General features: G+C 42.7%; 1 protein-coding gene across 1 annotated transcript in view; it reads right to left on the bottom strand.

The window, feature by feature from the left end:
- The window catches only part of efna3b (ephrin-A3b), a 64,162-nt gene extending 52,229 nt beyond the window's left edge, over positions 1-11,933 (bottom strand). The window contains exon 1 of the mRNA XM_073485889.1: positions 11,824-11,933. Coding sequence (XP_073341990.1) covers positions 11,824-11,933 — 110 coding nt within the window. The remainder of the gene's footprint in view (positions 1-11,823) is intronic.
- Between the last annotated feature and the right edge of the window lie 1,499 nt (positions 11,934-13,432).

Genomic DNA, 13,432 nt, shown 5'->3' with positions numbered 1-13,432 from the left:
AATTAAAGACTCTCTCCCTCTCTGCTGCGCTCTCTCTGTGGATGGAATAAGCATAATTCTGTGTCCTCTGCAGTTTGTTGGAGTGAGGGTCTTGCCTTGCCTCTTTTTTTCCGCCCGCCTGCCAAATCAAAGCTTCATAATCAAGACTTTCTCATATCTGCCCATAATTGTTTCTCATGAAAACCTGTCACAGTGAAGCTACATTCAGAATAAGACTGAACAAAATCTTCCTGTGCGCTCACAGTTCAGATCTGCAGTTGTTTACGCCTTGATGAAGCGATAACAATATTCATAATCAAAGCCCAACAATGAGCGTCATTTCTGCCCAGCGAGCAGTGACAATAGATACTTTTCCTGTCAGACAGCGGGCCTCCTCCCCGCTGTTCCTGGCCGGTGACAGTTGATTCCTGGTGTGTGTGTGTGCATGTGTGTGTTCGATGAAAACAGCTGCATTTTCACGTGCGACTATATTGTCTTTATGTGGACGATTCCTAATTGTCATGTCAGTAGAGTTTATTAACACTCCACCACTTTGCTCTGTTGTGATCAGGCTCAGCATATGGCCTCAGACTGCCACTACGCCGCTACCATTAGCCACATCACTAACACACCATATGAGCATCTGGTGTGTGCGTGTGTGTTTGTGTGCAAGAGCTGACAGTCTGCATTATTAGTATCCCCCCCCCAAAGCCCCAAGAGCGCCGGCGAGGAGTAGAGCAGACATCACATAGAGAATACTCGCACACACACACGCACATAAACACAGATACATAAAGCGCTCTGAAACAGCTTGTAAACATCACAGCCTTGTTATTAGCACCTGATTACACTGCTGGAGCTTAGGCAACGGCTCAGAGAATAATGTTAATATCAACAACAGCATCGAGTGTGTGCGCCTGAGTGTGTGTGTGAGTGTTGTTGTGTATCGCCTCCGGCCCATCGCTGTGGGATTTGTTCTCTGTGGACAATTTGTTCAAATTTAACACATGGGCGGGAAAGATCTATTCTTGTTTCGCCCCACACTTTGCCCAAAATCTACAGATAACGAGCGAAGACGGCCATTCAATAATTTGGCTGTTAGGGAAAAAAGCAATTCATCCGCCTCAGACGGCGATGTTTTCACTTAGACCAGCACAAACTCTGACACAGCTCCTCTTGTTAATGCAATGTGATTTCTGAAATCCAAACTTTCATGAAATGATATTTTAGTGATACTTTGTCACTGCTTAATCTAATTTGTGAGCTCTACATCTTCTCTCTATGCATTTACCCATACAGGCAGTGACCCCAGATTACCTCCAGATCTCACAATACTATACAACCACTATACATTGCACAAAATAACACCGATATCATGATACAGCGATTCTGCGATTCTTGATACATTGCAAGACAATCATCTACCATACATCACGATGTCTGTGTAACTAAAGAGGAAAAAATATCCTTAAAAAGGCAAAAAAAAGCAGGGCGCATGTGATAAATCACTGCGTTGTGGTGTCAGTTTCACAGAATTTGACACATGAAATGAAACAACGTAGAAACGAGTGCATAGAGTCTTTGCTTAGTGCCTATCTAACTCACACCAGCTGAGTGCAACTTGTCTGTATCCACGAGTGCGATCATTCAAATGTTAAATAGTTCTGGAGTCAAAATGTTTAAACGAAGGATACTATGCCTTTATAAGATCTGTATAAATTCAAACTGTGTAAATTAAGTTTACAGAAGTTTAAACCACATAGAGTCATGAAGTAGAGACTCTGCTAAGTCAAATCATCAGGGGAATCTGTTTAGAGCACCTGCATGTTTTTTTTTAAAACATCAATATTTGGCACCAGTGGCGATACGATATATTGCTATATCGATATTTTGTCCCAGCCCGACTCCAGGTTATGCAGAACAGTGAACACAGACAACCAAACGTCTTACAACCACCAATGGAGAAGCCAGTATTGATGTGTTTGACTCTGTGAGAGCTTCAGTGTGTCTAACTGCAAACAAAAGTCCTTTAACTGCAGTATAAAATTGATCTGTTTAACTGTTTGCATGTGATGAGATCGAAAACAGTCTGGTGTTTACGTGTGCCGATCCATTTAACTGGAACAGCTGTGTGACATTAATATATCATACATCCGTCCTTTCAGCACCAATCCAGTCAGCAATATCTCTTTGATCGGCTGTTTGATCAGCTCCCTGAAGATGGATATCTATCATCTGTTCAGTGCAGTACTCGCCGTTATTGTGTTGTGGTGCTCAAGCAGCTTGATAAGAACGTATGCTTACTCCTGCTGGAAGCAATGAAGAGGAGAAGGTTAAACCAAGAAGGCCATTTTGGTGATGGTACTTTACGATGCGTAACCGTTAACACGCATTTAGATCAAGATGGTTCCATTTTTCTTCTGGTTTATGAAAAGGTTAAAACTTCCCCTCTGCAACCAGTTGGAATCCTAATTGGTTTTCGGCCTGTTTATTCAGACTGAGGTGTTTATATGAAGATTTATATCGTGAAGGGGAGATGGCGAGCACAAGGAGGCCGATTAGGTGATGATCCTTTACTGCCCCTGCCCAAACCCGAACCTGTTACAAAGCATTTACGTCAAGACGGTAAAATTTTTCTTTCGGTTTATGAAAAGATTAAAACTTCCCCATTGCAACCAATTGATATCTTAATTATTATTCTGTTCTGAATTTTATTTCGATTATAATAGGATTATTAACCTCCATGTAAGGGTAGCAATTGACAGGTATGGGATGTGCATCTGTTTGTGTACAATCATTTGAAGCTTCTTATTTATATTCTGAGTCAACAACAGGAAACAACAGAGGACAGGTAGCTTGTTTATCAAATGTACTCTCAAAAGAGGAGAAGCCTCATAAATCACGTCAAAAAAGTCAAGTTTGACATTTTGAGAGTACAGAAAGGTTGGGAAGAAGCTATGTGACACAGAGAGGGTGGAACGGATGAATATAAAGGCTACAGAAAATAACATATTGTATTTACAGGCGGCACACAAGTAGCCACATTTTTCAGTTTTTTGTTGAGGACCAGAGTAAAGTCATTCTGCCTCAAATACATCAAGGAACTGCTGCTGCCAACATGAAAGTGACTGGCACAGTTAAGGAGTGAGCATGGACAGTTGTGGGAATGGAAAATAAACTGCACCACATTTGGAGCTCACCCCATTTTCACACCTGTGCACACCTGGCCTGAACACAGGTGTGGCTGTCAGCCTGTCGCTTTCGGAAAAGTTACAATAATTGGCCAACTCGGGCCCGTCTTGTCCAAACACCTGAGAGGAGCTTTTCATCATTTTTAGAACGTCCAAGCAGCACTTTTTAGAGAGCGTACAGCCGCCTTAACACAAAGAACAGCAAGAGGAGCAATCGCTCACATTCTTCGTCACACCTGATTTAGGCTTCCCAATCGAACTCATGGTGATAGCAGGTGTAAATTGACGCAAAGAAAACTCCACACAAGAACCACACCTGGAGACAGTATATATCAAGCATTGATTAGGAAACCAGTCCTAATTGTTCCAAAAGTCTCACAGTGACTAGACAGATATACTGAGATAGAGATATTTGTTCATCCTTTTAGGCAGAGAGATAAAAGCACTTTATCAGCGTTTTTAACAGAGAAAAGTCATCCTGTCTGCTACAGGATTTAGTTGAGCTGCAGCTGCTCCGAGCTGTTAGGGGGCCCCAGCAGGTGGCAAACGATATGATAAGCATGCATGCACACTTCGGCAGATGTGGGTATTAATACAGAACATTTGATTTAAAACAACATGCACTGAGAGATATTCAAAGATACTGACTGGATTCAAATGTGCTGTGACTAATTCTGTGTAGGAGCCAAATAGGGCAAGGTAATACAACAGTATTATACTGTGATAGTGATATGAAACTACATATGATCTTAGATTGTGGATATCTTCATATTGCAATATGGCATAACTTTTGTCCTTTTCTGGTTTTAAAGGCTGCATGCATTAGAGTAGTATTGTCGACTATATCGATATATCGATACATATCGATTCTAAATATATGAGACAGTTTCAGTACTCATTTACTACCAGCTGTGCCTTCTCTCTCTCTTTTCTCTCTGACAGTGAGTTAACACATTATTTTTAAAGGCCTAATCTAAAGAAGAAAACAAACGTTTCTAGAAGAGTGTGATATTCGATGTTTACTACAGTCATTCTGCTGCTCTTCTTCAACCCAACAAAGGAAAAGTCGTGTCTTGTTGTCAGGCTATAGCCTAATTATATTTATCTTATAATAAAAATATAAAATTGTATGCCCTCAGTGTCGCAACAATTCTTCCCCCTGGTATTGAAAAACTGTCAAAATTTTACAAGGGATTGTATATTGTGATGTTAGAAATTCCAGTATCATGACAACACTACATTATAGTAAAGTGATGTAATTTTCTAAACTATGTACCAATATCCCATCATCCCTTCAATGCTTCAATACAGAGGTTCAAAATAGAGCAAAATCCAAGGTACTCTGCTGGCAAGAAGCTTAAGAAGCCTTTATTAAAATGGATATTTTATACTGAAATCCTTAAAAACATGACAATGCATGCTAAAAACTAGCTGTGTAACAACCCACACGTAGCGGTACAAACAGCCTTCTTCCCTCGCTGCTGTGTTGCCTACCAAAGAGCACCTTTATCACATTTTGTTTGAACTTCCGGAGCACTCGAGAATTTTTCTTTCCATCAGTATCGAGGTATTTGATTTGCAGTCCTAGTATACAAAGTGCTTTTGAAGACATTTCAAAATATCGAGATGTTGTGTGTCTCGATAAAGCCTAAAAATATCACAATATTATTTTTAGGCCATACATATACAGACCTAGATCCAAACATGCCATTCATGCTTTACGTAAAACAAATACAGCAATCACATGGGACATAACAACCACGCATGCACTGTTTGAACCTCAAAGCTCCAATACCACATATCTTCCCAGCGCTGGATGTGATAAAGGAAAATGAAACAAACATCTTGTGTACATTGATGGCTTGCTGTGATTTGTCACTGTCATGAATCATATAAATCACTGGTCCAAGCATTGATAAGGACACATTCCAAGTAAATCCATATCACATTATCAACACACATTGGTTCTGCATTCATTATCCTTGATGTTTTAGCCAAATGACACAAAGACGTGCGCTGATCATGAAAACAGGCTGAAAGCAGTGTAAAAAAAATCACAGACATAATTTAAACCGATGCTCATTCACATTTGAGCTCTTTTGCACAACATGCGGTGTTAAATGAAATGATTTCTGTTTCACATTTATCAGTCCAAGAAAAATTTACTTACTCATACCTAAATTATATTTGGGTGCTCCATCCAAATAGATTAACTCCCACTCAAACATATCATTTTGCTTCTCTGTATTTATTATTTCTTATATTTGAGTACCGACTGAAAAGCCTGCAAGAGCACAGCATTCATGTGCACTTCTTGGCTTGTGAATTCACCACAGCCCGCCACACAACGCCTCCACCTCCCTTGAGTCTGACTACCAAAAATAAATTCTTAACCTGTGGGAAAGACTGGCAGTGACTCTTTTTTCTGGATTTTATTTTTCCTGCTGACAGTTATTTTATCTGCACATCTGGCTGTTGTGAGAAATCCACATTGAAACAAGTAAAAAAAAACTCTTTTCCTTGTTATGTTTTTGCTGGAAAATTCATTTACAAATCACCTTAAATTGTACTCTGAGGTAGGAGTGTTTTTGGACTAGAGTAGAGTTGGGAAATGGCCGATCCAATATTGGCAGGGGGTACTGAAGCAATGTCACTGACCCACATAACGAATCCAGATGACTGATCTTTTTTCTCAATTTTGAAATGTCCTGTAGACCGAAGCCAGAAATGAAATAGCCTGTGATTTTCTCTATATTCACCATTAAAACACAACATTAAAGTAAAGATAGTTCTTTAATGGCACAAGCTCCTCATCCGCCATGTTGGGAGCTGTAACTCACATTGCATTGTTTGCAAAACATCACCCATGGAAGAGAAACTTGAAATCCAGTCTACACATCCATCTAGTTGGCTACATTACTCCATTGGTATCACCTCAGGGTAGATTGTGGACCTTCAAGATCGACCACTATCTAATATAAGCAACAAAACATACAGCCCTTAAATTCAAATTAATGGCTCTGGTATAGATTTAAATGTAATCAATTTTTGTTAACTGCTCGTTTACTACAGCCTCGTGAAATCTAAACATGTAATCCAACAATAATATTCTTAATAATAGTAATAATAATGAATAATATTCAAGATAGAACAGCTCTGGTATCTTTGTCGGTGTCAGTAGATATCCAAATTCAGCTATCGCAACTGAAAAGAAAGTCGATCGGTGCATCTCTATTCTCGTCAACCATTCAGAGCGATTTCTAGCACTGACTCCGAAAGGCTTGATAAACACAGCCTGTTAAGCGTCTCTGCAAACCACTGAGCAACCGGCACGGAATAAGCAGTCACTTAAATCAATACCAATCCTGGACAGGCATTTATACCTCTAAGACCCTCACTTTGTGTCAGGCTTGATCAGAACTGCTCAACCAGCTCTGACTCCTCTATAAGTTTGTTCTTAGCAGAATTGCATCCCTAAAGTTCCTAAGACCATGCTTCCTTTGAATCCGAACCATTACAGTGACCAGTTAGCGTTTGATTCGAGGCTGAGCAAGCCCGAACGCTGAACATCAATACTCCATTTTCACAGCAATGCTTCCGATTAGTCGATCATGTAAGCGAGACAGCATTTGAGGAAATGAAAGACCCAATCAAGAGATGTAGAAAAACAGGGTGGGCTCGATATTTCAGGCTTGTCTTTTTCTAAAGATCAATGTGCGTGTTTTATGTTGGTGTGTTTGTAAATTTCTAGGATCTACACGGAGGTGTGTTTGAGGAGTCTTTGGTGAAAATCTCAAAGTGTATAAGAGGAGAGGGGAAGTGTGGCGAGAGGAAAAGAAAAGAAAAGAAAAGAAAAGAAAAGAAAAGAAAAGAAAAGAAAAGCGGGGGTGAGGTGAGGTGAGGTGAGGGAAAAACCAGACCTCAAAGAAAAGCACTGGAAAGATTTAGTCCAAGTTCATTTGACAGAGAAAGAGTCTCGCAACAGTCACATTAAAACTCACAGCTCCCAAAATACCACCTCCCCAAGAGTGCTTCCCCATCAGGCAATTGGAGGATGAGAGAGGAACAGAGAGGTGTGAGCACACTCCTGAAATCTAGCTCATCCCCAAAGAGGAAAAAAAAAAAAAACACAGAGAGAGGACGTGAAAATAATTCATTTCTTTACCTCCTTTCTTGTTCATGTCCCTTATTACTCGGCTCACTTACCAGACAGTACACGTCCAATCAGAAAAAATTATTTACTCCTACGCACGCAAATAGACTGAGAGAGAGAGAGAGAGAGAGAGAGAGAGAGAGAGACCACTGGATCTTATTATGCAAACAGTAGTCATCCATCACACAGGTGTTCCCTATTGCTTTTAATTAATGACGTCTCTGTGCGAGCGTCTGCACGCCACACACACACTTTCACACCCACACATCGCGACACAAACCAGATATCCATTCACCTGGATGCCATGTGGCCTTATTACTTGTTACTAATGAACAGTGTGTCTATATAACCGTTATGATGATCACTGAGCCTGTGTGTGTGTGTGTGTGAGGCTCGATTTTACAGGCATCGCAGTGGTGGCTGACAATATGTTGCGGCAGCGCAAACGTCTATGATGGATGGGTTGTACGCACACACACACACACACAGACACACACAGGCGGGCCATGCGCCTTGTGATAGTGAGTGAGTAATACTCTCCTTTGTGCACATATTCATAAATGTAAATGTTGTTGTCCTAAGTGGGGCTGGGAGACAGATAGGTTTGTGTTGCTGTCAAGGGGATGGTTGATTGGCCTGCTTAATCCTCTCGTCTGTGTCTGCGTTTCCCTCTCTCTCATACACACACACACACACACACACACACACACACACACACTTGGGCCTGTGTTATGGCGTCTACTGTGAGAACTCAGCGTGTGGATCAGGGCACTGGCCAAGCATTATTATCATTATTATGATGACCCTCTTCCCCCTGCTCTATTATAATTCAGCACAAAATCCATCTGTATTCTTCCTGACGCCCTCTCTCCTCTTACCAGTCCCATAGTATTTCTCTCTCACTCTCTTCTCATATTCTTGCATTATTTCTCTCCCGCCCTGCGTGACGTGTCTCTGCACACTCTGACGAGCTGGATGAATATAAAACAAGTTCCAACTCGGCATCGATTACCCCAAATACGCATGTGCATTCAAATGAGAGGCAGATTCTGCTTGCGATAGCTGGCTACAGTCCAGTGGCATGCGTTGAGGTGACAGTGTCATTGCTACACACACACACACACACACACACACACACACACAAAGCTGCTGTCTAGAATTGCTTATGTTTATTTATTTGCAACCTAATCGCTTCCGAAATATACAACGGATAAATTATGAGATATCACCAGATATCTATTATGCAAACCAGTTAAGTGCTGCGTTATTAGATTACACACATACACATGTGTATGCACGCACACACACACTCGCAGCAGTGGTTAATTGCCAGGTGGTGGAAGATAATGTGTGATTTAACGGACTGATGGATTTGTTTTTGTTTCGGTCACCCATCAATGAACAGAGACATCTGTAACGGGGCAAACGCGTGCACACACACACAAGAACGCACACCGTCATACACACATTCATGCCCAGGGATATCATGACAAGTGACTGATAGGCAGTGGCGACAGCCTTTGTGCAAGACGCACACGCAGGAAATGATCCATCTTCTCGAAGTTAGAAAAAAGTACACAACGGGGACGTGTGTGTGTTTGTGTGTATGCACGTAAGCATAGATAAATGTGAGCATGTGCAGTTACAAGCATGCGTGCGTGCATGTGTGTGTGTGTGTGTGTGTGTGAGAAGGAGTTAATCCTTGGTAACAGTCTCAGCCTGTCTCCTGTGGTTGATGAGTGGCTCGGGGTCAGAAGCTGGTTGAGAAACTGCAGGGTCCTGAGGCTTTACAATGTGTTTACCACTCAAACTGACAGCTATACTACAGCTTATTATTGGCCTTCTAAACCTCCACACAGCAGTGCGAGTTAGAGAAACTCCAGAGAGGCCGATTTGCCAACGGCTAGAGAAAACGCCAGCCAACCCCTACAAATGCTGGATGTTGTGTTGTTGAGTGCAGAGATTAAAATAAATGCAGGAAATGGGATCTGAGCGGTTGAAAAATGGGCTCAGAAGTGTATGAAAGAGTAGATTAGAGAGGTTATCCTGCAGTGTATCTGTCTTTTGTGTGCCACTGTCCATGCCCCCTTTGTCTCCTAATTCAATAAGTAGGCTGAATTGAAAAAGTTATCCCCACTCACTGCTCACACATCGTCACTGTGAATGTGTGCACTGGGAAAGAGAGAGAGGAAGATGGGAAGATCAGGGATGAGGCAGGTCCACCGAGATGCAGTGTTCTTTAATTAACCACCGTCTTTTATAAAAGACACACACACTAAGACTTACACTGCAGGGGCTAAGAATATTCTGCCACTGGGATGAAAACCGTATTGGCAGTGAACGTGAGGAGAGGCAGAGGAGAGACTGCGGGGCTCTGCAGTACTAAGGGCCTGGACAGTCAGGTTAAAGGTTAGGCTGCTCCAGACTGCTTCAGTCCTCCCACTGCTTTGTGAGAAAAATCAACTGCTGCCTTCTTTTTTTTTTACTTCACAGCAAACAGTCTGAATAAAAAAAGTAGAAAAGCGTCTACGAAACCACTTAATTAAGTATACATTTCATCAAGGTTGAAACTACTCCTGTAACATCAGCTGATTATACCGAGGTCCCGGGTTCACGTCTGCCTCTTCCCTTTATGCCTTTAAGCACTTTATCCACATTTTTACCTAAATCAACTTCTGTCTCTGATATGATAACCGAAGGTGGAATATCATTAGCATTTATTATCAAATTATTACACAGCGAGAAAAAAAAAAAGTACAGAAATTGAAAATGAGGCCTCTCCACACGGAGTGTTGCAGAAAAATATCGGCTCAAATGCAATAGCAGCAAATGTGCATGCAATATTAGCGCGGAAACAATTTTCTCACATTCAGGAAAACTAATACTGTTTACCAGAAACAATAACCTTATGTTTTCCGCTCCTATTACGTTACGCAGTACTTTATGTATTGTAATTCTGTTGTGTCTGAGGCATAAATTTACTTGCCTCTCACAGTTTTATTCCTCGCTGTAAACTAAAATCATCGGCCTGGAGTTACTGTCGTCGGACAGAATCATTGATCGTCCGCCTGCAAAAACAACAGAGTATTTTCTGGGATTTCATATTGTTTTACGTCTTTAATAAGCGCGGTCATAAAATGTGAGTCGCTGTGTATCTGGTGCTCATCTTAGGAGCCCAGTAAATTCTGCTGAGGAGGTAAATACCACAAACTGAGATGTCTTGAGACGACGCCTGGTTGCTGATATATAGCTTACACGTAGACAGGATTCACTGCAAGATGGAGAGCGGAAAGGAAGGTGTGTGTTAGTGTGTGACATGCGCCGTTGTGCACCTAAAAATTTGGCTTGATCGTTGCATTATCGTACAAACATTTAAATGCATGCGATCACACTACAACTCGAAAATCAGCCATTATTTCATTCAAATCTGGCTTTTCGCTTGCACATTAACAACCTTTCTCTGCATATTTTGGACAGGAGGGGAAGCGACTGTGAATTTAACAAATGAGGTTTGGATGTTACACAGCTAGCAAAGCATCAACTTGCAAGGTTTTTACTGTGAATTGTGTGAAGACAGATAAGGCTACAGTGTGCTGCTGCAGACTGACGCTACATTCTTGAGGATCCGGCAGCAGAGCCATGGACTCTCGAGGACAGTATCAGAAAGGCAGCTCTCAAAAAAGGAAAAAAAAAAAGAGCGAGAGAAGAGAGAGAGAGGCGAAAAAGGAGCCTTTTTCACTTCTTGAATCGAGATAGGGGCGAGGAGCGAGGGATTAGGAGGATAACAAAAAGGCCAACGGACTGAGTGTAAACAAGAAAGGGGGTTAGAGAGGGATAGAAGGAGAGAGCAAGTTGGAGAGGGAGCGGGAAGGAGAGATTGAATAGTGACACTGCTGCAACACAATGGGGTCAGGATGAAGAAGTGCTCCTAATTGAACCAGATAGAGGAGAAGACAGAGAAAGACTGAGAGAGAGGAGAGCCACATGACGGGGAGAGGAGGAGAGAATCACACGTGAGTCTCTTCCCTTTTCTTTTCCACTCTCCTCCACCCTGCACGGCCGAAGGTGGAGGAAAAAGGACTGGGACTGAGGCACAGGCAATAAAAATGTCCGGCTTAGGTGTTAAAAAGGATGATTTGAAGCCACCTTGACTTCACAGTAGGGGTCTGACAGAGCAGTCTGAGAGTAAGAAAAAAAATAGCTTGAGAGAAAAATCAGAGGCCTGTTTAGGTAGTTTTTGTGGATATCTTTCACTTTGAAGAAACACAGGATGAGGGAAGGTGGCTGCTACAACCCTGATGAAGCATTAGAGACACAATCAAGCAAAGCTCTGAACAGCAATAAACCACTGATGGATGCAAAGAGTGATGGTGTGAACCTGAAAGCCAAAGGAGTACAAATCAGGACATTTCCCTTCCTTTTTTTTTTTTTTTAACCAGGTAGATCACACACACACACACACACACACACAGATGAACAGAGGAGTAGTGGGGGCCTTACTGTATGTTGGAGCTGTTCCAGTAAACGGAATGCCTGTTGGCTGACACCTGGACCAGGTCCGCCCAGGTGAGACTCGTTAGCACCCAGAGAGACAGCGCTACCAGAGCCATGCTCCCGGCTCCTCTCTCGGCCTCCGGTCCCCCTTCGGTCTCTCCGGCCACTCTCTCGGTCCCTTCACCCCACCAAACAACGCGACTCAAACATCCCAGCAAATGCCTAACAGACGAGAAGAGGAGGGGGGAAACAAAAGCTTCATGCATGCATACAAAAGGTTTCACAGACTCTGGTTAATAACTGTTAGAAAACTCATAAACCCCCCACCCCATAAACCAGCGAACCCCCTTTCCTTTCCTTTCCCCTCCCCAACAAATCCTTCAAACAAGGGGGGGGGGGGTCCTTAAGAGCTGCGCCCGGTCCTCTCTTCTCACCGGGAACTACTGCTTCTGAGCCCGCCAGAGGAGTGTGGGAGGCCGGTGTCGGGTCCAAGCGGGAGGTCGGTCCTCCTCCGGGCATGAAACGGTCCAGTCCGTTTAGGGAAAAGAGTTGTGGCGTGAAAAGGCTTACAGAAAAAATAATATTAAGCAAGTCCTCTTCTTTTATAAACTATCTGCGTGCTGCTGCAGTTTCCTCTTTTTTTTCTTCTTCTTCTTCTTCTTCCTCCGAGAGATTCAAAGCACGCGGAGCTCTGTAATCGCTGCGAACAATTCAACCAGCCAGTTTCATTAGGTCTTCAAGACTCTATCCGACAACCATCGTTTACGGTGAGCAGCCTGCCCACCCGTCTCTCCTCCTCTCTCCTCCTCTCTCTCTCTCTCTCTCCTCCTCTCTCTGTTTGGTAGGCAGCGCTCGTGCACTCCGTGGCTCCGCCCCCCGCGAGCGACAAAAGCGCATTCCTCCAATATTGTGGCCGAGACTCAGCACATCAGGCATCACTGCGACTCCTCTCTCTCTCTCTCTCTCTCTCTCTCTCTCTCTCTCTCTTTCCTCTTGTCAACTATTCGACCTCCGCTGTGGTGTAAAAGTAGAGAGCTTTGAATCCGTCTGCGGTAGGGCTGTCAATCCGCCCCTCAAATCATATTTGAATTTCTAATGCTTCTTATGTTAAATATTCGAATAATATTCGAATGTTTTTTTTTATTATTTTTTATTATCATTATATATCATTATATACACCGATACCAGCTTATTATTAGGCCTACGTCCCGCGTCCACTAGAGGGCACTTCAGCCAAATCTGTTACGTAACATTTGCAACAAGTTTTGCCAAATCAATACAAAAGTGAACTCCTTAAACCCGTCCCCCCCGCGAGATGTTAACTGGCCTCGTATCTCTGCAGATAAACTCAGTCAGCTTTTTCATTATCGCCTCTTGCCGAGCAGCTGGCAGACAACGAGATGAGGAGGGAGGCTCTTCCTCAGTCGCTAACAGTTCTGCGCACTCCGAGTAATGCATTGAATGGAGGTGTGCGCTCATGTTGCTCGTAGTCGAGTGGTACTTTAACGACTTACAGCATAACTTGCAAATGACGGTTTCTCTGGATGTAATCTTCCCGTTTCTTGATGGAAATCCAAAATTTTTCCACACGACGCTTTTTAAGTTTTCAGGAGTT

This window comes from Pagrus major, chromosome 17, assembly GCF_040436345.1.
Source record: "Pagrus major chromosome 17, Pma_NU_1.0".
In the NCBI taxonomy this organism is placed as follows: Eukaryota; Metazoa; Chordata; class Actinopteri; order Spariformes; family Sparidae; genus Pagrus; species Pagrus major.
The sequence above is the reverse complement of the archived record's forward strand: the minus strand, read 5'-3'. Positions and strand labels throughout refer to the sequence as shown.